Source organism: Ochotona curzoniae, unplaced genomic scaffold (genome assembly GCF_017591425.1).
Source record: "Ochotona curzoniae isolate NIBS_2020 unplaced genomic scaffold, NIBS_Ocur_1.0 contig_2404, whole genome shotgun sequence".
In the NCBI taxonomy this organism is placed as follows: domain Eukaryota; kingdom Metazoa; phylum Chordata; class Mammalia; order Lagomorpha; family Ochotonidae; genus Ochotona; species Ochotona curzoniae.
Genome location: NW_024465451.1, coordinates 163,688 through 190,448, shown reverse-complemented (window position 1 = coordinate 190,448; position 26,761 = coordinate 163,688). Strand labels below are relative to the sequence as shown.

The 26,761-nt window shown below is 44.6% G+C and overlaps 1 protein-coding gene across 2 annotated transcripts; it reads right to left on the bottom strand.

Annotated features, from left to right (window-relative positions):
* Positions 1-642: 642 nt before the first annotated feature.
* YTHDF2 (YTH N6-methyladenosine RNA binding protein 2) lies at positions 643-26,202 on the bottom strand. Of its 2 annotated transcripts, XM_040974056.1 has the most exons (6): positions 25,808-25,932; positions 25,252-25,276; positions 24,595-24,674; positions 21,247-22,032; positions 20,449-21,207; positions 643-2,630 (listed from the first exon to the last, which is right to left on the bottom strand). In XM_040974056.1, the coding sequence occupies exons 1-6, from the start codon at positions 25,832-25,834 to the stop codon at positions 2,607-2,609; spliced, it is 1,701 nt and encodes a 566-aa protein (XP_040829990.1). In that variant the 5' UTR covers positions 25,835-25,932; the 3' UTR covers positions 643-2,606. The 2 variants fall into 2 exon arrangements, with proteins under 2 accessions (XP_040829990.1, XP_040829989.1); XM_040974055.1 differs by having other exon boundaries at positions 20,449-22,032; positions 25,808-26,202.
* Positions 26,203-26,761: the final 559 nt, after the last annotated feature.

Below are 26,761 nucleotides of genomic sequence, written 5' to 3'. Positions count from 1 at the left end.
ATCTTAAGGCTGGATAGTGACAGAAACGCACAAAACAGGCAAGACTGAAGTCTACAGACCAGCCAGCACTGCTCATCAGTCCTTAACATTTGGAAGAAGTCTAGTGAATGGCATATGGCAATTATCCAGACTTTGTCACACTGTCTTAAAACGGGGTGGTGGTGTTGCGCTGCACGCAGGCTAAGCTGCCAGCTTGCCACTGCAGCCCCAGCTGCTGTTTCCAATCCAGTTTCGTAGCTCATGTGTCTACAAAGGCAGTGGAAGATGGCTGCTGCACCTGGAGGGAGTGCCTGGAGTTCCTGGCTGCAGCCTGCTCCACACCTAACTTCCTTCTGCCATTCTGTCAGTCTTTAATTTACTGGACATTTTGAAGGAAGATGGCCAATCCAATGTAGCTAAAAGTAACTGAGTAATGTGAAATGCAACTCCTTGAATTATGACACTGATGTAAGATTTGTTTTCCCATCAACAAAAAAGTAAATAAACTTGGCCATTCAAAGCCCTGAGAACAGTCACCAAGTGTCAGTGGTACTGATTTAGCTGCATTTGGGGGGGGGGGGGTCCTTCCCTAAACCAAACTTTGGACCAAATTCTTAATCTAGTTTCACATACTACAGAAAAGGTCAGAATGGCTTTTTTTAAAAAACAAAAACCCAAGATCTTGAACCAAGATGAGTTATCTTGTCAGTGGCTCCAAATTCTGCTCAGTCTATTCCCAGGGCCATTACTAAATTTTCTACATGCGAGTTGAAAATTGAGATGTAGGCTTCCAACTGAGGTACTAACATTTGAAATAGGGGAGGAAAAAAAAAAGATCAAACATATTCTTGATTAATGCCACATGCAACATAAATCCAACACAGGTAATACAGAGTAACAATGAGGCCTGTACAATTTGGGGCTAAAAGTGGGAACACTTTTGAGTTTTCCATTTCTTACCAGCAAATCAGGTGTACTCAAACCAATGAAAACACTAAAGAGCTCCCCAATTTGGGGGCGGGGGCTGTGTGCGATGAATTTCAAAAAAGCTTATAGACAGAATATCTAGAAGTGTTGTACTAGGCCCTTGGACAAACAAATTTTAAGCATCAACTTTAATTATGCTGATCAACATTTACCCATTCTAGTGGCATCCTTAAACTTAGTAGGCTTGGCTGAGTAAGTCATGTGAGAACAAAACTATCCAACAGCATTAAAACTCATTTTCAGAACTCTTTGTGAGGTGGTTTCACACATCTAAACTCTTGGAACATTGCAGAAGCCAAAAATCTTTAAAGTATTGTAAAAGCAGAGAAGCCTCCAAATTGTAAGGAACATACAAGGATGAATCAAGCATTAGGGTAGACGAAACTTTCACAGACCCAAGGCCAGCGGAGTTTCTTTTACAGCCCAGCATCCATGTGGAATACTGTCTGAACTAATCCTGTTTCAGATGAGAAACTTGACATCCTTTACCCCAGACGCTGTTCCTTCCTAAGCCAGCTGGGCAGGACTGGGGATGAAGTTATTGGCACAGTGCCCAATGCCTAGGACACAGTCAAGTAAGTACTTGCTGACAGGAGGCTGCAGTGGTTCTCACTGCTCTGGGAAATCCTCAGACACGAAGCATCATGAACGCGAGGTCCCTTTTACCTTCCAGAGATCAGTCACAGAGCAGGCCTCACCTGTTTCTTCTTGGCCCACATTTCCTTGAAGTAGCTGCTGTCTCACCTCCTGGGTCTTCTAACCACACTACATCTTTTATTACACACGATTGAAATAATACTAAATGGTACTAGAAGTGATGCTCAACAGGATCTCACGTTTATTGAGAGTGATTAATGGTAAAAAGAAAGGCAATGCCCTTTCCTCATTGGCTGAACAAGAAACTGAAGAAACATCCACTACACATTTTACAATATTTTTTTTCTCTTCCAAAATGCATTTCTGTTAACGAGTTTTTACCACTGTTCTTAGCTCTGAAACCAAATTAATCAGACTTCATCAGCATAATGTACAAGAACAGAACATTTCTCAGGACTCCTAGTACGCCCAGTAACAAAGGGTCTGAAAAGGAACCACCCTTAAAGACACAACCTTGGGTAACACTGTTAAATTCTCCTAGACAAAAATTCTTCATAAAAATGTTCTTCCAGTTTGGAAGGGAAAAAATCAAATTCCCACTTTCTGGGGTGGACGCCTAAAACCTTTGCAACTCAAGTGTTCTCCAAGTGCAAATGTCAAAATGGGAAGAGGAAAGGGTTTAAAAATTAGAGAAAACTGTATGCACTTACGGACTTAAAAATCCGGAAAACATAGTAAAAAGACAAAAAAACAAAGCATTATGCTCTGAAATCACAACCAAAGCCAAAATAAAAGGGACATTTTTCATCTAAACTACCTAGAGGGATTTTTTGTTTAGTTTTTTCTTTTTCTTTTTTTTTTCCCCATTTTCCAGTTAAGTCCTATGTCTTTTGCGAATTTCCAATACTTAAACTGCAAGTCTGCAATCGTCTCTGAAGTAAGTCAATGAAATTCAGAAAAAAGTCCTAATTTTCTTGAAGGTCATTTTCCCTCGCAGGGGTATGCAGATGCAACCGTTGCTGCAGTATGTGCAGGACTGCCTTTCATTTCCCACGACCTTGGCGTTCCTACAGAGGTAAGACAAAAGTTGAAATGTTGAATTAGAACTTCCCCAAACACACGAATATAAAAACTTCTAAGGCAGATATTTCCACAAATAAAAACTGGCTTCTCATATTTTAAGCCAAAGCAGTAACAATTAATCATCCCAATTAAAGTTACTTTTGATCCCAAACCTAATGACTAAATAAACTGCTTTCCTATTATTCTTGATAAAGTTTAGATGTCATTCTCCCAAAAATGGCCTAATGGAACTAACTTCACACATACACATAGTTTGCCAAAATAACCCTAGCAGATTCAGATCCATAGTAGTAGTCCAAGGCCCTGGACACACTCGTGCATTTTAATTGCCTTTTCTGTAAAAGTGGCTGTGGACAATCACCAAGCACACAACTACTATTCTCTCCCCTGGAAAAGACCAAAATCCACCAGAGGATGGATTCTGGGAACTACAACACTCAAGTTCTCCCAGAAATAAATCTAAATACATTTTAAAGGAATCATTCACTGAGCTGTTCGTAAACTTATCCAGAATAGTTTTCCATTACTTCATATAAAGGGTTTTGCTCCTTTAAAAACAATTATCCACGTAGCTTTTAAAAGCCAAAGCATTAAGCCATTGGTAGGTCTAAACTTATGCATTTGTTCTTACTGACGCTGTGGTCATTTTGATCCTAAGTCAGTATGATTCCTACTAAAAAACAGTAACTGCACACTTAATGGGCTTCTGTATTCCAGCCACTACACATTATCTTCCAAACCACCATGTAAGGACTGTTTAAGGTAAGAAAAATAAAGTTCCTAAGTTATATAATGAATGCATTCTCTATAAAAAGAAAACTGCAGGAGGCCAGCACTGTGGTAAACTGGGCAAAGCCAGCACCATCTGCCCTGCAGGCAACCCTTATAAATACCCTGAAAGCTCCCTAATATGCTTGAGAAAGCAGAAAATGTGCCCGTACTTATGTCTTTGCACCCACAAGAGACTTGAAAGAAGCTCCTGGTCCTTGCTCCCATCTCCAGACCCACTCCACTGACCCAGTGAACCAGGCAATGGAAGATTTGTCTCCCTTGAACTCTGCCTTTCAAATAAATATTTAAAAAACAATTCTTTAGAACTGACTAAAATCAAATATGCAACAGTACTATCAGTTTGAACTTACTCTCATTTTAAAAATCTAATTCTAATTGGAAGGCAAAAAGACAGAAGTTCCATCTGCTGATTCACTCCCCAAAGGCCTGTCACAGCCCAGTCAGTAGATCTGCCACATGACAAACAGGGATCCAAATGCTTGAGATGCCATCTGCTGCACCCAAGTGCACATTACGAGACCTAGAGCAGAAGCAGTGCCAGGACTCAGACAAAGGGGCCGGAAGCACTACATCAAATGCCAGTCCCAATTTTAAACTCCTTTACCTGGTTTGCTCTTTCTTAACTTACAGGAATATACCATTTCTCCAACCTTTCTTCTGACGATCAACCTCTACTTTGGCTTTCAGGATATCTGGATTTAAGTTACGATTCTCGATCAAACCTTATTCCTATGACCTTAATGTTCTTAATGCCAGGAGTATCTGGCTCCTCCCCTCTGGTCCATCCTTCACAAATGTGGCTTTCAATGTCTTTTTTTTTAAAAGATTTATTATTTTTTTTTATTGGAAAGGCGGATATACAGAGAGGAGAGACAGAAAGGAAGATCTTCCATCCGATGATTCACTCCCCAAGTGAGCGCAATGGCCCCATGCTATGCCAGTCCGAAGCCAGGAACCTTTTCTGGGTCTCCCACGCGGGTGCAAGGTCCCAAAGCTTTGGGCCATCCTCAACTGCTTTCCCAGGCCACAGGCAGGGAGCTGGATGGGAAGTGGGGCTGCTGGGATTAGAACCGGCACCCATATGGGATCCCGGGCGTGCAAGGCAAGGACCTTAACCACTTGCGCCACCGCTCCGGGCCCTCAATGTCCTTCTCTTAAATCTGCATCTACAAGTAAAAACTAAATTTGCATCCCATCATTTCAAGTAAGAAGTGTCCCAACTGGATCAAAACTAGAAAGCCAAACACCAGATTTCAACTGCATATACTCTCACACTACTTGAGTTTAGCCCTAACAGGTTAAAACTGACTTTTTTAAAAAGAGTTAATTTATTTTTATTGCGAAATCAGATATACAGAGAGGAGGAGAGACAGAGAGGAAGATCATCCGTCTGATGATTCACTCCCCAAGTGACTGCAACAGCTGTTGCTCAGCCAATCCAAAGCCAGGAGCCAGGAACTTCCTCTGGGTCTCCCACACGGCTCCTGGCTTCAGACAGGCCCAGATCTGGCAAATGCAGCAATTAGGAAAGTGAACCAGTATATAAAAGATCTATTTCTCTCTTTCTAACTCTTGACTTTCAATTAGAACTACTTTTTTTTCCCCTAAAATGGCACACATCCTACTTTTTTAAATATCTGCCTACTTGGTGTTCCTTTTTGTTACTCCTACCATCCTTCCTCTATTTTAAGCAGACCATTTTATTAACTTCAAAATTTGAATATAGTACTCAACCACTGTTCTTTTGCTCCCATAGGCCTTGACTAAAAAACACAAAGCTCACTGCAAACCAGAACAAACAAATAAGGAGCTGGCACTGTGCTGCAGTGGAGTAAACCGCCACCTGTAACGCTAGCATCTCATACCAGAGTGAAGGTTCCCACTCTCTCTCCCCCTATCACTCTGCCTTTCAAGTAAATAGCTTTTTAAAGATTTAATTTCATTTGAAAGGCAGTTACACAGAGAGGAGACAGATCTTCCCAAAAGAGCACATGGCCGGAGCTGCACTGAGCCAGGAGCCTCCTCTGGGTCTATCACACAGGTGCACAGGCCCAAGAACTAGGCCCTCCCCTGCAGGTAGCTGGGTCAGAAGTTGAGCCACTGGACTCAAACAAGCCGCGCCCCTATACATGATGCGGTCGCAAAAGGAGGAGGCTTAGCCTGCTACATGGCAGCATGACCCCCCTCAAATAAATAAACCTTTTAAAAATGAACACTTGGGTGTCTCTCTCCCTCCTCTTTCCAGAGGCACCCCACGTCCCGGCTTCCTTTCTAGAGGTGCTTCCCCTTCCTTCCCTTCCCTGGTCCCTGCTCCCTGGTCCCTGCTCCCTTTGCAAATAAGCTTTTCTGTTTGGGAAAAAAAAAAAAAAAGAATGCTTAACAAAATGAACACAAAAAACACAATTTAAAGCTACTTTCATTGCTTCATATGGTTTACACAATGAATCTCTGTAGTCTCCAATGCTGTAAGTAGGTATCAATGAGTCTTTAAAAGTTTGGGCCCGGCGTGGTAGCCTACTGGCTAAATTCCTTGATTTGCAAGTGCCGGGATCCCATGTGGGTGCCAGTTCTAATCCCAGTAGCCCTGCTTTCCATCCAGCTCTCTGCTTGTGGCCTGGGAAAGCAGTAGAAGATGGCCCAAAGCCCTGGGACCCCATGCCCATGGGGGAGACCCGGAAGTGCTCGTGGCTTCAGGCCAGCTCAGTTCCGGCCATTGGGGCCACTTGGGGAGTGAAATCAGTGGACAGGAGATCTTTCCTCTCAGTCTCTCCTTCTCTCTATATATCTGACTTTCCAATAAAATAAACATATAAACCTTAAAAGAAAAAAAAAAAAAGCAAAAAGTTACATATAGTGTGCCTTTATAGAGAGAACACATTCCCCCAGTTTACAGCAGAGCTGTTGGCTGGCACCATGGCAGGGCAGATTAAGTCTCAAGACTGTAATGCTGGCATCTCTTATGGGCTACCAATTACTGATTCATGTCCCAGCTGCTCTACTTATATAATCAGGCCCCCAGCTAACTCGCCTGAGAAAACAATGGAGGAGAGCCCAAAGGTTTGAGACCCTGCACCCATGTGGGAAAGCCAGGTCAAACCCCTGGATTCAGCCTGGCCCAGCCCTGGCCGATGCAGCCACTGAGAAGTGAACCAGCAGACAGAGGATCTGGCTCTTCCTCCAACTTTGTCTTTTGAAAAATAAGAAGCAGGACTGTATGAAGTACTTTATCTCAAGATTTTCCACATGCAGAAACGACTATCAGTTGGACTGAATTTCTGAGAACTGAAGCAGGAACACACTAATAACTTCTTACCATTTAACTCTTTCCTAAGCCTTCTACAAACATTTCACTATAGCTTCAAAAACAAACATGACTAGTGATTTCTCAAGTCAAAAAGGGAGGTGGGATAAACATGGTGGTGCATCAGGCTACTCTTCTGCTCAGGGCACCTGCATCCCATATGGTGCCAGTCTGTGCCCCAGTTGCTCCACTACTGAGCCAACTCCCTGCTATGGCCTGGAGGATGGCCCAAGAACTTTGGACCTTGTGCCCATGTGGTAGACCTGGAAGAAGCTCCTGGCTTCAGATCACATAAGCTCTAGACACTGCAGCTATTTGGGGGGCAAATTAGCGGATGAAAGTTCTCTCTCCTCTCTGAAATCTTTCAAATAAAAAGAAATCTAAAAATAAGGGGAGGGGCAAGATAAATTAAGATTTTTCCGTGAAAAAATGGTACATAGTGGGTTAAATCATTGCCTGGAAATGTACTGGTTCCAATCCCAGCTGTTTCACTTCCAACGCAGCTCCTGGTATATGCATAAGGTCATGAATCGCTCGTAAAAGTCCTACATATGTACATTTAATCCTTCTATGACCCAATGGTGTATTTTCCTTAATTTAAGCTATTTAGGCCCAGTTTGCTTGTCAAATGTTCCACCCAAGCCACAGCCTCTCCATTGCATCCACGCTAGCAAACCCAGGAAATCTGTAATTCAGATACTTATTTATAGTACTAACCATGTGCATGTATGCCTACACCTTAAAAAGTGGGGCTGCTTGTATCTTATGTAACAGAGGTCTTCCCCTCCCCCCAAAGCAACTGCTAAAAAACAGTTCTTAACATTGCAGTCCAGAAAACATAACAGCCACAGGCCAGGAGACCAGACGCTTCTAGTTTAAACTGTATGTAACTCTTAAAAAATCATAACACAAAGCTCTACACACTGCCACATTCTAACGGATGGTTAAAATAACTAAATACAATAATTAAAATTCAATTAAAAATAATTCAAAATGAGAAAACTACTCCAAAAGCCCTGCAGTCTTCAGACAGGCAAAAGCAGTCAAAGCTGGAGCAAGCTCCACCCTTGAGTTATCACTGTCCCTGACGATAACAGCTTGAGACTAAGAAGCAACAGGCACTTGCTCTACTTTCTAGGTAAAGGGAATAGAGGACAAAATAAAAATCATCCTAGAAATCAAACCCAGAGGCACCACGGCATAGCCAGTCAAATCTTCCACCTGTAGCACCAGCATCCCACACAGGTGGCAGTTCAAGCCCTGACTATTCCACTTCCTATCCACCTCCCTGCTGAAGGCCTGGGAAAGCATCAGATGACTCAAGCAGTTGGACAGGATAGCCACACAGAAGACCCTGAAGAAGATTCTGGCTCTGGACCACCCAGTTGCTGTCATTTGGGGAATGAACTAATGGATAGAAGATCTTTCTCTGTCTCTCCTTTCTGTAGATCTGCCTTTCCAATAAAAGTAAATGAATCTTTCTTTTAAAAAAAGTCTGGGGCCTGGCGTGATAGCATAGCAGTTAAAGTCCTTGCCTTGCACATGCCAGGATCCCATATGGTCACTGGTTCTAATTCCAGCAGCTCCACTTCCCATCCAGCTCCCTGTTTGTGGCCTGGGAAAGCAGTCCAGGACGGTTCAGTGTTGGGACCCTGCACCTGTACAGGAGACCCAGAAGAGCTCCTGGCTTCGGACAGGCACAGCACCGGCTGTTGCGGCCACTTGGAGAGTGAACCATTGGATGGAACATCTTCCTCTCTGTCTCTCCTCCTGTCTCTCCACCTTTCCAATAAAAATAATAAAAAACCTTAAAAAAAGTCTGGAGATAGAAAATAAATATCAATACATTTAAGATTTATTTGTTTTTATTGAAATGCATATTTACAGAGATTACAGACAGTGCTAGATCTTCCGTCTGCTGGTCTACTCCTCAAATGGCTGCAGCAACCAAAATTGAGCCAATCCAGAGCCAGGAGCCAGGAGCTTCTTCCGGCTCTCCCACAGGAGCAGGGACCCAAGGCTTTGTGCCTTTCCCAGGCCACAAGCAGGGTCCTGGACAGGAAGTGGAGCAGCTCGGGCATGAACTGGCACCTATATGGGATCCTGGTGCTTGTAAAGTAACGATTTAGCCTTTACACCGGCCCGTATCAATGTGTTGAAAATGTCACGTATCAGGTACTACTTTCTGGAATCCATGCTTTGGGGCTCTCACCGAGATCTAGCCTGCTCCCTCCTCTCTGTGCAGGCCACTGATCCAAGCGGAACTTCTGCAATGACTATGCATTCAGAATTTGTGTGCTGATTCTAACTCTGACACTAAAATGATATAATCTTATAGCCTGTGTATGAACGGGACAGACTAAAATCTTCTAGATTTACCATTTTAAGTGCACGTTTCCAAACCATTTGCATTCCTTATTCTTCCTGCCCATAATTAACTTTTACAACCTTCAGCAAATGGTCCCTAAAGATACCTGGAGAAGACCCAACCTGCCCCACCTTGATTGCTGAGACAAAATTAAAGTTGAATGCTTAAATAAAAGTTAAGTTTCAACTCATTATGCTCCTCTCATAACACCCAGAGATGACTACCTATAAGCTCGAGCAGCTGGCAGGACACTTTTAGCTCTTTTAAGTGAGAAATGCAAAGATTAACACAACATAATAAAATCCAGTTTTATCTCCTAGTTGGAGATACTTGTGAAACACCTTTTAAAAATTTTATTGGGGGCCCGGCATGGAGGCCTAGTGGCTAAAGTCCTCGCCTTGCACACACTAGGATCCCATGTGGATGCAGATTCATGCCCTGGCTGCTCCACTTCCCAGCCAGCTTCCAAAACCTTGGGACCCTGCACTCGCATGGAAGACCTGGAGGAAGTTTCAGCTCCTGGCTTCAGGTCAGCGCAGCTCTGGCTGCTGCGCTCACTTAGGAGTGAATCAAACGACAGAAGATTTTCCTCTGTCTCTCCTTCTCTCTGTATATCTGACTTTCCAATAAAAAATAAGATAAAAAAACAAGGCCCCTCACAGTGGCCTAGCAGGTAAAGTCCTCACCTTGAACACACTGGGATCCCATATGGGCCCATTCTAATTCCAGCAGCCCTGCTTCCCATCCAGCTCCCTGCTTGTGGCCTGCAAAAGCAGTCGAGGATGGCCCAAAGTTTTGGGACCCTGCACCTGTGTGGGAGACCCAGAGGAAGTTCCTGGTTCCCGGCTTCGGATCGGCTGAGCACCGGCTGTTGCAATTCCTTGGGGAGTGATTCATCAGAAAGAAGATCTTCCTCTCTGTCTCTCCTCCTCCTCTCTGTCTGACTTTGCAATAAAAATAAGTAAATCTTAAAAAATAAAATAAAATAATAAAATAAAAACTTATTTTACTTGAAAAACTTTCAGAGGGGAGAAAAAGCTTCCACCTGCTGGTTCCCTTCCCAGATGCTCACAATGGCTGGCGCTGGGCCAGGGCTCTTTCGTCAAGTGTCACACATTGCTGGCAGGGGCCTCAACACTTGGACCATCTTCCACTGCTTTTCCAAAGTCTTATCAGGGAAGTGGACTGAAGTGCAATAGCTGGGACAAAACTGGTAGCCCATACAGGATGCTGGTGTCACAGGCGGTGGTTTTACCCACACACCACAACACTGGTCCAGACTAATTCCTTCGTGTGTGTTTTTAATAGAAAGGCAGATTTCAAAGAAGACAGATCTCTCATCTGCTGGTTCACTCCAGCTTAACTCCCTTTTAAAAAAAAATTATTATTTTTATTGGAAAACTGGATATACGCTGGGCCGGTTTAATTCTTTCTTAAATTTTAATTCCCCAAGATAGATGATCTTAACTAACTTACATAATTAAAGGGACTAGATATATGAAAAGTGCTCAATATATAGATATGCAATAAATGCCTAAATATGAGTATCTGATATATTAAGAAAAAAACCATCAGATACCACCACAGCAAACACAGTCATCCCTTGATATTCTCAGGTTAACTGGTTCCACAACCCCATGGAGACCAACATTTGAGATGCCCAAATCCTTCCTACATCAGAGTAGGTGGGGCTGGGTCCAAGCTCGGAGACTTGACTTCAGTTACCACTAATACATACATACTACAGGAGCTAACACGCATGGCGCACACACGGGGTTCCTATCAATCATGCAGGAGGTGAGTCCTGGCTCCCAGCTTCTGTCATTTGGGGGAAGAAACAAAAAAATGGGTACTTGCTCTCTCAAACTTAATTCTTTTTTAAAAAGATGCATGTATTTACTGAGAAGCAAAGCGACACAAAGATAGGAAGAAACAGACTAAGACGCCCACGTGAGGTATCCCATCTGGGTCTCCCCAAAGATGATAGCAATCCAGTACTCAGGCCATCACTGCTGCCTGCAGGTACAGAATGGCTGAGACCCAAACCATTGTGTTGTTAACGCCTATTTTGTACTTTTGAATTTAAAAATAAAATGGTCTGAGGCTGGCATTGCAACATAGCAAATTAAGCCACCAACTGCAATGCTAGCATCCCATGAGTACCAGGATTAAGTCCCAGCTGTTCCATTTCCCATTCAGCTCCCCTGCCAATGAGCCTGGGAAAGCAGCATTTGGCCTGAGTGCCTGGGCCACTGCCACCCATGTGGGAGACCCAGACGGAATTCCAGGCCCAGCCACTGGGGACACTCAGGGCGTGAGCTAGCAGATGCAAGTGTTCTTTCACAGGAGCACTCTTGCTCACTGCCTCGCTATCTCTCCACTGAGCTGAAGTCAGGAGCCTGGAACTTCATTCATGTTTCTCAGGGACCCAAGTACTTGTGCCATCACCTACAGCCTCCCAGCTGTGCATTAGCAGTAAGCTGAAACGGAAAGCAGACCTCAAACTTGACTCGGGGATTAAAGTGCTCCGAGCAGCAGCTTAACCACTGAGCCACAACACCTGCCCCTTTGACAAGTATTTTGGGGCTGCTTATGTGGCCTCTCACTGTAAAATAGCTACTCTGATACACACCTATGTGAGATGATGGAGGTGGGCATTAGGGGACAGCAGAGTAACCACAACTTGAGACACGGGCACCCCTCACCCCTCTCAGAGTTCCAGTTCAAGTCTACTTCACATCTGATCCAGCTCCCTAATGCGTCTGGCAAGCAGCTGCTGAGAGCTCAAGTCAATGCTGCCCACAGGATCAGCATGAAGTTCCAGCTGTGGACTGACCCTGCCCTGGTGGCTGGCAGCATTTAGGACCAGCAAATGGACAATCTTCCAACTTTTTTTCTCCCTGTCATTCATTTAGGGGTGGGGTGGGCACTGCAGCCATGGTGGGCAGATGGGTGCAGAGACTCTGCTCCCAATCCAGCTGACTGCTAATGTGCCTGGGAAGTCAGAAGATGGCTCCAGGGCCTGGGCTCTGCCCCTACATGGCACAGTTTCCAATTCCAGCTTCAGCCTGGCACAGCCCTGGCTGCTGTGAACATCTGGGCAGTAAATGAGCAGACTGAAGTGTATTCACCCACCCGTTCTGTCCTTTCTGCCTTTTAAGTACATTAAAAAAAAAAAATCAATCATTCAGAGAGTTCTGGGCAAAGCTGAGGGGGAAGAGAAATTCCATTGCTAAAAAGTATAACTAGAGGCCCAGCGGCGTGGCCCAGTGGCTAAATCCTCGCCTTGAACGCGCTGGGATCCCATATAGGTGCTGGTTCTAGTCCCACTTCCCATCCAGCTCCCTGCCTGTGGCCTGGGAAAGCAGTTGAGGACAGCCCAAAGCCTTGGGACCCTGCACCCGCGTGGGAGACCTGGAAAGAAGTTCCTGGTTCCCGGCTTCAGATTGGCGCAGCACTGGCCATTCTGGTCACTTGGGGAGTGAATCATTGGATGGAAGATCTTCCTCTCTGTCTCTCCTCCTCTCCGTATATCTGACTTTGTAATAAAAATAAATAAAATCTTTAAAAAAAAAAAGTGTAACTAATATGAAAGTAATCCTTACTTCTGGTGTAAACTAGAATTGCTCACATCTGGTTTAACCTATACAGAAAACATACTAAATGAGTCCAGCATTGCCACAATTAGCCCTCATCTGAAAAAAAAAAATGCTGAAGTTTAGAAAAACAGGAGCTCTTTCTGGGTCCATCCAAAAACTGAATAGGTAACACAATCTTATTTCAGACATTTTTATAATGCTAACTTGGGAGAAAAAAAAGAAAAGAAAAGAAAAAACCAGAATCCATACTAGCAGAACAAAAGATGGTTTTACTTTACTACATCTCTTCAAGGATTGCAACAGGTTGCCAAAAAAAAAAAAAAAAAAGCCAACACAGGTAAGCAGAGGCTGGAAAGACAAATGCACAGTATGTTATTGCACGGCACAAACAAGTTCTGAGATCAAAGCCTCTCACTCCAAACAGCGAGCTTTCATTCAACATTATCACTGGAACTTGTTATCCTTTGTACCTCGAGTCTAGCAAGTAAACTGACTGGGCCTCTTTGTTCTAAGACTCACACTACTCTCCTCTCAGTCTCTTGACTTGGTCTCTCTTTAATCCACCCTTCAAATTTTATTTTTGAAGATTTTCTTTTCTCTCATTCCATGTTGGCTCAGGAATCACACTGCAGAATTAGCTTTCCTTGCTTGGCTGACTGCAAAATCATTTATTCTTTTCTGTATTTCAGCGTGTCAACCTGTAAAATAGAGAGTTGTACCTACCTCACAAGGATATGGACATAACTTACACAAAAGCCAAGAATCTCTAACTAAACCCCAGGTTTGCCAAGTGCGTAGCAGAGACCCCAGCTGCCGCCTCCCAGCACACACAGCAGCAAGCAGCTGATTTCTAGGAGTCAGGACTTGACCCCAGGCACTCCAGGTAAGACCAGCCATGGCCTAACCCCTGCACCAAGTGTCTGTTTCAACTTACTTTCTGTTTACTAAAACAAATACATTACTCTTGCATCTTTTGAGCAACTTCTTGCTAAACTGTAAATCTTTTCATTATGCTAGAATACTTCCTCAAATTTATTCAAAACCTGTACAAACTACAGATATAGCATAAATTTAAACTGCATTATTTGTCAATTTCCATGGTGCAAATAACACAGCTATCTCTCAAACTTCCATTATGTCACCGAATGTGAGACCAAGGAGTCCCGTAGCACAGCAGATATAAACAACCTGGTAAGTAATGTATTTTGACTATTATCTGTTAATGCAATGGCATTTAATTTTATGTGATACTAACTTATAAGCTACAGTTTACATTATAAGGTATTTTAATGTATTTAATCACTAGATTAATGTATTTAACAACTAGATTGCTCAAATTCTTGAAAGCAAATAGATGACTGGCAAGAAGCCAACCTCCAGAGCATCACCACTGGACTTATGCTGAAATACTGCTGCACCACTACTTAACAGTCATGAGACCTTGAATAATTAACTTCTTTTGGGCCTCCTTTATCTGACATCTGAGAACAGCAGCATCAGAAAAGATACTTAAACTTTTATGTGCACTATGTGCCAAACATTGTATCATTTGAGTGCTCATTGCTCTACTTATTCTGTTTTATGTAGTTCAAATGTTCCCTTCCAATAAAATTTTTCTAGATTCCACAAGCTATCATTCTAGAGAAAAGATCAGTATCTTTTCATTCCTCAACTATAATTCCTATGTCATATCCATTTTTTTGATACAGCAACACTGTCATCTCCTAAGGCAAACATTGTACCTTACTTACCACCTGCTCCATTCCAGTAATTTGTGCATTCCTTGTTAGAGGTAAAGAGTACAGTTCAGAAAATCCAATTTAAGGGTGGCCATTCAGCCTAGAGGTTAAAGCAGCATTGCACCACACACTGAGTGTTTGGCTTGCACCCAGTTCCAGTTCCTGACTCCAGCCCTACCTGCAAAACGGAGAAACTCAAGAGGCACTGCTAATGATTCAAACGGGTTTCTGCCACCAATGTAGGAGGCCAGGATTGAGCTTCTTGGCTCTCAGACTGTCCTGACTCAATCCCAGAAACCATGGGTATTTGAAGAAGGAACCAACAGATGGGAGTTTTCTGAATTTTTTTTAAAAGGAAAATTTCAAATTCACTGCACCTATTCTCACCTAGCCCTCCAGCTAAGGAGGATGCAGAACTGGGCCTTTTATCTATGTGCAAGAAAGGCAGAAGAGTAAAACAAACACAACCTCCCCAACCCCTTTGGCAGGACAACCACTTTGCAAGACAGCAGCAGACTTAGTCAGTCTTAGGATTAAAAAAAAAAAAAAAAAAAAAAAGTCAAGGTTTGCATTCTAATTAAAACAGGATGCCCACACTGAGTTCTAAAAGACACAACTTGGGCCCAGCGGCATGGTCTAGCGGCTAAAATCCTCACCTTGAACATGCCAGGATCCCATTTGGGTGCTGGTTTTAATCCCGGCAGCTCCACTTCCCATCCAGCTCCCTGCTTGTGGCCTGGGAAAGCAGTCGAGGATGGCCCAATGCTTTGGGACCCTGCACCCATGTGGGAGACCCCAGGAAGAGTTTCCTGGCTTCCGGCTTTGGGCCGTTGCGGTCACTTGGGGAGTGAATCATCTTTCTCTCTGTCTCTCCTCCTCTCTGTATATCTGACTTTGTAATAAAAATAAATAAATCTTTACAAAAAAAGACACAACTTAAAATGCGCAGGGGCAGGTGTTTGGTGCAGCCTGGTAAGGACAAAGCTTGGGATGTCCCTATCCATATCACAATGATCCATTAGAGTCCCAGCCTACTTCTGATTCCACCTTCTTTCCTTATTTTTAAATTTTATGGTGCAATTATGTAGGGTCTGGAATCCACCCCCCCAAAAATTCTCTCCCAAATGATTTTCCCCATATTATTACAATAGTATAATCCTTCATTACAAGTTAGAACTCCATCAGTCTGTTACTTAAGTGTGCCCCAACACTGCCTGATTCCAGCTTCTTACTAATGGCCTACAGGCTACAGGTAACAGCTCAATACTTGGGTCCCTGCCACATTTGTGGAAAACTCAAACTGACTTACCAGCCCCCAACCCAGGCCTAATAGCACAAGCTATTGCAGGAATCTGGCAATTGAAGTGGAAGATCTCTATATTTCAAATAAAAACAGATTTTTAAAAGTACCAGCAGTGGGGGGCCCAACATGGTGGCCTAGTAGCTAAAGTCCTCACCTTGCATGTGCCAGGATCCCATATGGACCCACTTTCACCACTTCCCACTCACCTCCCTACTTACAGCCTGGGAAAATGGAGGATGTCTCAAGTCCTTGGTAGCCTATTCCCAAATGGGAGACCAGGAAGAGGCTCCTGGCTTCAGACTAGTTCACCTCCACTGTGGCACTTGGGGAGTGAACCAGCATATGAAAAATATGCCTTGCCTTCTCTCTGTAAATTTGCTTTTCCAATAAAAATAAATCTTAAAATAAGCAATTAAGTAGTCTGGTTAATACTCCACCTGGAGTGTCAGCATCCCATATGGGCTCACTGTTGGAGTCTCCACTGCTCCAATTCCCATCCAGCTCCCTGTTTATGACCTGGGAAAGCAGTGGAAGATGGGTCAAATCCTTGGGCCCCAGTATCCATGTGGAAGACCCAGAAGCAGCTCCTGGTTTTAAATCTGCTCAGCTCCTGCACTGTGGCCACCACCTGGCAGGTGAAACAGCAAACAGATGATGCATCTTCTTCCCTTTGTAACTGCCTCACACATTTTCTTTTCATAACAAACTCTAAATGTCACCACTACCTAAATAGCAAACACTATCAAAACCAAAGCAACCTCCAATATAGCTAATCTGTACTAGGAATTCACCAATCCTTTAAGTCATTACTGTCCTTCTGGCCCCAAACCATTCACTTCATATAATGAATATTACATCAGAAATTATGGGACAGAACTTCCTGAAAAAGACTTGTGCAGCAGCATTAGGCCACTTCCTTTCAAGCTTCCAAAACTGGCACCTTGTACATACTGAGAAAATAATTCTCTTCTATACTATTATCTGCCACTAATATAACATGAGACTATTTCCAGAGTTCACGAAAGATAGAACCAATGATTGTTTTCACGTAAAAGAAACTGAAATCACTTTCCATGAACTTTTTCTCAAGAGCCCGTCATACAATGAGGCTGACAGATTCCTGATGTCTCTGTAATGTCTTTTCTTTTTTTAAAAAAAGATTTATTTATTTTTATTTGAAAGTCAGATATACAGAGGAGAGAGAGAGAGAGGAAGATCTTCCATCCTTTGAATCACTCCTCAAGCAGTCACAACAGTTGGAGCTGAGCCAATCCGAAGCCAGGAGCCAGGATCCTCTTCCAGGTCTCCCACATGGGTGCAGGGTCCCAAGGCTTTGGGCTGTCCTCTACTGCTTTCCCAGGCCACAAGCAGGGAGCTGAATGGGAAGCAGGGCCGCCGGGGATTAGAACTGGTGCCCATTTGGGAAACCGGCTCATGAAAGGCGAGGACTTCAGCTGCTAGAGGTCACTGTGCCAGGCCCTTGTAATGTCTTGTCTTTGAAGTTTTACTATGTGCTGAACAGCTTCATCTTAACTCTTACAAGGCTACATAAAATTTAAGTATATTCAAAAACATTCCTATATCATCATTTTTAGGAATCTGCTTGAAAATGGGAATAAGAGGTATAAGAAAAACATGATATTCCCCCTTACTAGCAAAGGTAATTCAGAAATTTTAAACCTCAAGCTGCTTCCACTGTAACTACATCTTCATTATCCGTCTCCCTCTATTCTCCATTAGTATTCCAGTTATTCCACAAAACACACTGACGTAAGTGCCCAATTAAGTCTCAGCATTATCCCAGGAATCACAGCCCTTAGTCATCTCTGCTAGACTACTCCCCTTATTCTTACCTGTAGTTAAAGGCTAGAATTAGAAGACAAAAATACCAACTCTTTATGAGGTTTCTGAAATGATCATTAGCTCAGACACTGACTCTTGTTTTCTGCAGACAATTTCAAAATTAATTCCGCAGAGAGGAGCTGGCACGTGGCCCTTGCCGTGAAGCTGCAGGTTGTGGGCATCCCGTGTCTGACTTGGAGTCCTGGCTCTGCTGACCGCAGCTTCCTGCCCACGCAGGCCCACTGAGGGACCAGGACTGACTTCCTGGCATTTGGGGAGTGGGAAGCTGTTTCTTTTGTTTTCTCTGCATCTCAAACAAAATTTTCACACTTTTTAAAAAAAGAATGGTTCTTAACTCATTGGAAGATGAATACCGAAGTATAAATTTTTATATAGTCCATAATTTGGGATTGCTAAATTATATATCTACAACAGAATACTGTAAACCATCAGAAGTGATGTCATAGAATAACAATGGGATAGGATTCTAAAATGTAGAAAGCAGGCTACAAAACAGCCTCTGTAGTATACAAGGAAGTGAACCACACCAGCAAAGATGTCACTGAGCCTGCTCAGGTTTCAAGCCCACCAACCCCTGCGGGGTCTATTAACCACTCACAGAACAAGTTAGGAATACCACTAGGCAAAAATGGCTGCAAGCCAACTAGTAGGTATCAAGATTCATACCGTATGCCCACTGGGTAACCAATGACATCATTTCAGGGTGAAGTTTAAGTACTTCCCTACTTAACTGAGTTACTGTCCTTATCTGGCATGAAGATTTTTTTTTTGCAATTTTATAAACACAAAGGTACACAAGCAGGCACCCCACGTAAGAGTCAGTAAGCTGTGAGCTCCATTCTTACAAAACTTGCTTATTCTAAGGAGACAAAGACTCAAAGAACAGTTACAGTCAGTTCTGTAAGGATGGCATAAGGATAAGGAACAACAGGAAGGCGACACCGCCTGAACGCTAACCAGGCTTAGAAGCTATCAAAGGCACATTCCCAAAACTCCAGCAGTTCCTACGGAAAACTCAAAAGCAACCCACACAAGTATAAAGAAAGCTTTTATTTTTATTTGGCGGTTTGTTCACCACCCTAAGAGAACAATTGGAGTAACTCATTCATCAAGGGCCTTTTATGGAACGGTTGTGAAAAAGAACCTTTAGCTATTTAAGTGGACTCATTCTACAAAAACATTAAAAAGATGGTCAATTTCCGTGCTCGCTTCAGCAGCACATATACTAAAAAGATGGTCAATTTCCAATGTATGAATCTCACACCTACTGATAAGTTTAATCATCATCCACTGAACCACTCTACGTAAATTTAACCCAAATATTTTCTTTAGAATTAACAGAAATTATCATTTTTAAACTCATGTTTTCCCAATGGTTCTAACACATACAAGTTAACTGTTTAACATTTTACATTTTGCATTGCTTAAAAAAGAATCCCTGCCTTCCTTTCTTTAAACACAAAATGTAGGACAGAATTTTCCAAGATGAAAGAAAACAGATTCACCACAGGAGATAACCAGAGTGAGTTAAAGGGATCATTCACAGGCTCAGGTCTGCTTCGCCACTACAGGACGCCTGACAGGTCAGGGCCTCCTGCTTGCTCCTCTAGAAACGGGAGCCTCAGGAAACATCTTTAGTGTCCTTCAGATATCCAGCAAAAGGTAAAAAATCCATACACTAGCTTATTCTACAAGATTACAGCTGACTTTAAGTCAAACTGTTTAGCTTTTGGAGGAGAAAAAGACTTTAAAAGATTATAAAAGAAGAAAGCTATTTCTTGTCAAGTTAATGCTTTCAGCTTCAATGACAAGTGTTATCTCCAAAACTAAAGATGGCAGTTACCCTGGTTTAGCTGAACAATGAACTTCCAAGTAGAAACCAAAGAACCTCCCCGCCCCGCCCTGCCCCGCCCTCAGTAGGAATTGTGTTTTCACAGAATGCTTCAGATTCTAGAACAGGATCTCTATCAATTCAGGACAAATGTAAAGAAAATATGTTGACACAAGCTTCCTGGTTTTTTCCATTTTACATGAGATTAACAAGCTCAACTCATTTGCTACGTAAAATTTTCAAGAAAAAAAAAAGTTCCTAGGGACAATCTTTCCACTTCCTTCCTAACATTCAAGAATGACTCAGTCCCAGACATTATGATCTGCCCCAACCAGTTTTTTTTTTATTGTCCTCTTATGGTCCTTAAATTTACATTCCCTAAATACCCACAGAACAAGCACTACTGTCAAATAAACTTCACTTGAATCCACTCTCCAACATTCTGTCCAAGGTTCCTACTTGTTTAAAGAAATCAAGGGGAAAGTGACTCTAACACCAGGTGTTAAAAGCAAGAATGAGAAAACTGATGAAGCCGGAACACCTTAAAAGACAGAACAAGGAAGGAAGAACAAAAAACACTGCAACAGCTGCCATGAAGACGTAGCCAAGTGCTTTCAGGGCTAACACCACACTCATCCTAGATAACAGTCCAAAGAAAAATCCCAACAGGGCCCAGAGTAAATCACAAGAGAAAACTTTCATTTTTCTGTCATACTACTGTCTCAATATCAACCTGTTTTAATTTCCACACTTCTATCCACCACCAAACAGCCTGTATGCATTTTGAACTCTCATCTTCTAAATTCCTCTGCTTTAAGCCCTTATTTTCTGTCCTCCACTAACATTCTCACATTCCTTCACACTGATTATACTTCCATAAAGCCTTACACTGTTACGTGACACCATGTTATTTACAGAGCTTTTACTCACGGTTCATTCTAATACCTCCCCTGTTCTACCTAGTCCCACCTCCTCTCTGAAATCTTAAGAATGGTAAGCTGGTTACCTTTTTAACACTTTCTTCTTCCTCTTGGCGTTTCTCATAGTGTGAGAAGTCATCAAAAATGGAAGTGGTGTGCTTGTAGCTGGCTATGATTTTCAACACCTGCTTAGCCTTTTCCAGAGGCACTTCCTGAGTGTCCCTAGAGTTGGTCACTGGTTTGTTCTCGTTGTTCTCTAGGCGAATGTGTCGCAGTTGGCTATTGGGAACGTCCTTCACAAAAATCCACCTGACATCGAAACGACCCTTCCATTTGTCCTGGGACCAAACACCTGCACATGTGTTGTAGTCCACAGCAGATTTCATTTCTGCGACTCCACAGAAGTGTCCACTGCCGTTGACACTGAACAGTAAGTAAACGGGGCCTTTCCCGTTCATGGAACGATACGCAGCATCCAGTCTCTTGTTACCATGCTCCGTGCTGCACCAGATATTATACTTAATGGAACGGTGGATATCGTCCTCTGAGTAGCTCTTAATGATGAAAACCCGACCATGCTTCAGATTCCAGTCAAAATCCTTGGGGTTATAATTATTAATGGACCGCAGCTTCTCCAACACTGGGTGAGGCTCGGATGGAGCTGATCCAGAACCAGCCTGAGACTGTCCTACTCCATTACCATCCACCCCATTGTGACCAAACCCACTGCCACGGTTCCGAGGAGCGACCCAGCGGGCTGGCTGAGCTGCTTGCTGCTGGACTGTAAGCTGAGCAGGCTGTGGTGGAGGTGGAGGCAATGGCTGTGTCTGTTGCCCTACTGATGCCTGAGCCACTGGTGGGCTACTGTTAGCCTGCTGACCTACAGGCTGGGGAGACCCCTGGGTCGGCTGACCTATATTCTGAACCAAAGCCTGTGAGGGGGCTTTTGCCACAGGACCCTTGTTATCCCAAGTTCCAATATCCATGTTATGCTTAATTGGGGGTGGTGGAAGACTTGACCCTGCAATGCCATTCTTGGTCTTCAGCTTGGGTTGCTGCTTTGCAGGCTTGCTAGCAATATCAGCCCAGGACGCTGGTTTGGGAGGAGCAATGGTAGCTGGAGGCAAATTATTAGAAGCCACGATGTTACTAGTCATGGACCCACTACCAACAGCAGAACCTACAACTTTCGGAACACTGCTTGCAACTTCTGTGCTCCCCAACTTCAATGCTGCCATCCCTTGGTCTATTGTGTTCATGCCAGGAGCTTTATTGAGTGTCTCGTTGGCAAAAGCCGACTGTCCGTCGATCATGGCTCCACCTAAGGAGCTGGGTGCATATGCGTAATTGCTGCTATATCCAGAGCTCTGAGTAGACTGTCCCTGAGAACTGTTATTGCCCCATGCCGAGAAGTCAATACCACTGGGAAAGAAATTAAAACCATGCTGACCAAGAAATGGAGTGCTACCTAGGGCTCCCGGTTGCCCAAACATTGCATCTGGTAAGAAGTGGGGCTCTCCGTTGCTCAGCTGTCCGTAAGAAGTAAGATAGGGCATGGCTGTGTCACCCCCAGTAGACCATGCAGCTTCACCCAAAGAATAGGAAAAGCCGATGGAGGGGCTGTAGTAACTGGGTAGGTAGGAGTCAGACATGGCAGTATACGCATTACTCTGTGAAGGAAAACAGGAAAAAAAAAGGACAATCAAACACAAAAATAATAATCTCAAGAAATTTCTCCCCAATTTAGTAACACAATCAAAATATTTCAACTACTGCTACAAAAAATGAGAGTAGCACATGGGCACATAAAATAATCTTTCTAGTTACTGTTATTTTAAAAAACTTGGTATAACTGAAATATTTAAATGCTTACATTCAATCTGGTATATATACTGAATATTGGTTTTAACACTGTCAATGCAAAAAAAAAAACCACCGAGCATTTCCTCAGGTTTAAGTCTTGGTGCTGAGAAGTGCTGAGACAATGCTTTTGTTAAAACCAGTATTTGTGATTTTAAGCAGGGGGAATTTTGGCAGAATGATATTGTTTAAAAAAGTTTCCTACCAAAACCAGAAAACAGATATAAAACAAAAACAACTGGAAATTAAAGCATCTGTGCAGTCATTCCATCTGAAACCTAAAGGCAAGGTTAGGTACCTACGGTTTAGTGTTGGCCTCCTGGCAAGTTATCCAGGATCACCAATAGATGCCACCACTAAATCATAACCTGGCAAGGATATAAACAGTGGCTTGCAGAGAGTTTAAAACAAGAAAATCATACTGCTACCGATTTTGCTTCCTCCACAAAATTAATGGCTGTAAGGTAAAACTCTACACCTAACTTTTTAATTAGAAACAGCATGATCCTAAAGACAATGTATAATCCGTAAGCTTAAGTAAATTATCCTAAAGAATAATCAAAATTAATACATATGTATCATTAACAAGTCCTACAGCTCCTGGAATAACCTTCACGGAGAAGCCAGAGGCCTACACAATTGTGCTTTGTCGATGCAGATACAAAATCAACTCAACACAGAGTCTAACCTGGAGTGGGCACTGTCTCCCTGGGTACACCCTACACCCCGTGCTGAGTGCCTGGGATCAAGTCCCACCTCCACTCGGGATCCAACTTCCTGCCAGGCGGAAGGAAGGTCTCCTCACTGTCTCCCTCCCTCTCATTCTTGCACATAAGTAAACACAACTTTTAAATTGTGAGCTTACCCTAACTCCCTAAAAACAGTCTTAACTAGTCAACAGGCAGCTTTGTCCTTAAAAAGATTTGGATGATCCTAACCACTGCAGGCTGTGCGTCAACAATATTCCTTAACCGTTAAAACATAGCTCTTCAATAGTAAACGTTTTAGCTAATGTGGCTTGATGGTAATGGCTGTACTTTCATCAACCAATTTGAATTTTTTTCTTAAAAACATTTTTTTCACATATAACCTTCTCAATTTCAAAAACTCTTGAAAAACTTCCAGACTCAAATTCATTATGTATGGGATTAATTTATTTCTATCAATGGATTAAGCTTGAGGTATTATTCCAACATCAGGCAATAAAAAAATGGCTAAAAATAACAAAAGATCCAATAATAAAGTAAAAACAAAAAACTAAAAACAAAGATTCTTAGGTTACTCTTCTTCACCTACTCACCCAAAATTTGTATTTTCCCTCAAATATTTTTCAACAGGTATTTAAGCTTTAGCTTCTTTGAGAAATGCCAAATGCACTTATCATTGCCAGCCATGAGGATCCAGCTAAATGCCTACACCTGACCCTGTGGGGACCCACATGCCCCAAGCCCGAACAAATGAATTCTACAGTGTTTTTATAAGAATCATCAAGAATTATGTTTCTAAATGCTCTCTCTCTCCCTGGTAGGATTATGTAAGCAAATTACTTCAATAACAACAACTTAGTAATAGTTCATACTACAGTTCTACTTCCTTCTCTGCTTTTCACAATTTACTGATTGAGAAAACTTTTCCCGAATCACCTACTAAGGTGGTGTACAGTAAACCACACACCAGGGGCTACAATTTATAGAACAATCAGGAATACATCAGTGTCATGTTATTCAAGGCTGCCAACTAGACTTCACATAGCAGATGCTACTTGAATTTGATCTCAGTCAGTTTTCCTCTCGGGCCCATCAATCTGGGGAGTTCCATTAGCTACACCTTGGTGACTGTCTCTCAGACTAGAGGCGGTAATACAGAAGACCTGCTGAAGCCAACAAGTTTCCTCAAGACCTGAATCCACATGCCTCTACTCTGGCCCTTGGAAGCCTGCTAACACTGCAAATCCCTCAACCATTCTTTAACTTACTTTCACTTGAGAACAGTATTTTAACCTCAGATTTTAGTCCAGAACATTTCTGTTCACGTAATTAACCCAACTTCCAAGTAAATGTGTTCTGACATTATTTTCTAAATATTGAGCATTTAAACTAAATGCCTGGGGGCAGGGAGGGGTCAGTTACCCAGCATGGCCGCTAGTTCTAGGCCAAATGCTACCTGGATGAGTCTCAGAGCAGGATATGCCGGCTGACAAAACCTAACTGGGACTCTTACAGGGCCTAGCAGCCTGCTTTAAATGCTTCACAACACATTAACGGCCATTAGGAAAGCGAAACAGCCCTCCCCCTCTCCAAAGAGCAGACTTACCAACAGAGCAGGAAAACAACGGTATACAACACCAGGTACGTAAATGGTTAACAACTCACCGGCCTTGCCTGTGGGCTCAAATAAGGTTCAAAATCATCATCATTTAGTCCGTCCTTCTGATGCACAGATCCATTTTGCACTAAAGGGGGAAAAAAAGAGAGAAGAAAAGAAACCCAAATTAGGAATGTCTCCATCCTGCCATATCCTTCCTAATCCAAACACACCCTGACCCGAGGAAAAAAACTCCCTAGTTGAAGGCAAAATAAGCTCGGATTTCACAAGCACAAACAGGGAAAGCTAAAACAACAGCCGTCCAGGAAAATGTCTCCTCCTCTCCACCGCGAGCAAGTGGATCTCCAAAGGTCATTTTATTGGCTCCGGTGGATTTCAATTCTCTCCCGCCTCCCCTCCCTCCCCCTCCCCCGCGCCCCGTCCCGTCCCATGCGGGTACTTCCAGAAAGTGATCCACGAGGAAGAAAAACAAAGGCCTTCTGAGACCTACAGGAAACTCATGGACCTGGGACATTTTCAGGGCCGAGCCCACCCCCACCCCCCCACCCCGCCGTGAATTCCTCCTTGTTGCTGGAGAACTGCCGCCCGGCCAGCTGCGGAGAGAACCACCCCGCGGGCGGCGAGGCACCTGCGCGCCCGGCCCCCCACCCCCACCGCGGCCCCCGACCCCCGACCCCCGCCCCGGCCCGAGCCCAGGCGCCTACCTTTGTTTCCTTGACCTTTGGGTCGCTGCGAGCGCCGGGGGAGGGGGAAGTCGCCGAGCGGCCAAGTGGTCCGAAGGAAAAAAAAAAAAATGGGGAAAAAGACGGAGGAGACCCGTTAAAGCAGGGCCCGAGCGGGATATGGGGGTGGGGAGCGGAGAATCAAAAAAGCAACGTGCCCGAGGGGAGGCGGCGTCAGGCATGGTGCTGGTGCTGGTGCTGGGGTGAAGAGGAGGTGGAAAAAAAAAAAAATGGGAGGCGGGGAAAGGCGCTCAGGGGGCCGGCGAGGACAAGCGGGGGGCCGCGCCAGCAGCCACGCGAGGGGAGGGAGACGAGGAACGCGCGGCCTCGCACGGGAGCGGGAAGAGCCGGCTGGGGAGGGGGCCGACGGGGCGCCGGGGCGCGGCCGGCCCGAGAAGCCCGACGAGCCGGCCGGCGAGAGGCGCCGCCTCGTCTCGGCCCGACCGGGGGCGGCGGGCCCCGGGCCTAGTCGGGCTCCCTCCTCTCCTCTCCCTCGCCTTACACACAATGGCCGAGGCATGCGGGCTTGGGCCTGTACCTGCTCCAAGAGGCTGCTGGCCGACATGGCTCTCGGATCCTCACGGGTCGGCGAAGGCGTCGAGCTGGCTTCGAGGGGGCGGCGGCAGCGGAGGAGCCCCGGCGGCGGGAGCAGACGGCGCGGCGGCGGCGGCTTTTGTCCCTGACACTCGGGGAGCCTCGGCGGACGCAGCGGAGACACAAGCGCGCGGCTCGGGCTCCGGCTCCGACTCGGCGACGCTCTAGCCGCACGGCTCAACGCCCGTCTCTATGGCCCGGCGCGCGCGCCCGCCCCTCGCCGCAGAGCCCCGGGCGCAGGCCGGCGGAGACGAGCGGCGCGCGCGCCGACTCTCACAGTCAGTCACCCACGCGGAAGAGGCCTGGCGCGGAGCACCGCGGCGAGGACGAGGCGCGGCCGCAGCGCCCTCTGCTGGGCTGGAGGAGCGGAAGCGGAGCGCGCGCGGCCTCCACACTTCCCACCGCCTCGGGGTTGGGGCCTAAGGGGTCCGGGCTAGGTGGCCAGGGTCGGACCGCACGAGATTTCGGGCTAAACCCTGGACAGACTGGCTTGAGTAAAAGTCTGTTTTTCTTCGTGAGGGAAGCGACCGCCGCGATCCGAGAAACCTTAAAGATAAACCTACTTCCCTGCTGCAAATGGCACCCCCCCACACCCGAAAGGAGATGGGGGCGGGGGAGGTCTCGAAGCCCCTGGGGAACTTCTCCCGGCGCCCTGTCCTGGAGAGAGACCATGCCGGGGTTCTGGCCATCATCCTCTGACAAGAGAGGGCCCGACGAGCACTACCGTCTACAAACAAAAAGAAAAAAAAAGGAGGAAATTCAGTGCCGGGCCAAGGTGATACCGCACAGCGTATCTACAATTCCTTTTCAGAACTAAGGACTGTGTCGTCACGACAAATAACATCCCCACAAAGGAAGAAAATTAACACCCTGGGAATACCCGCAGCAACTTCTAGAT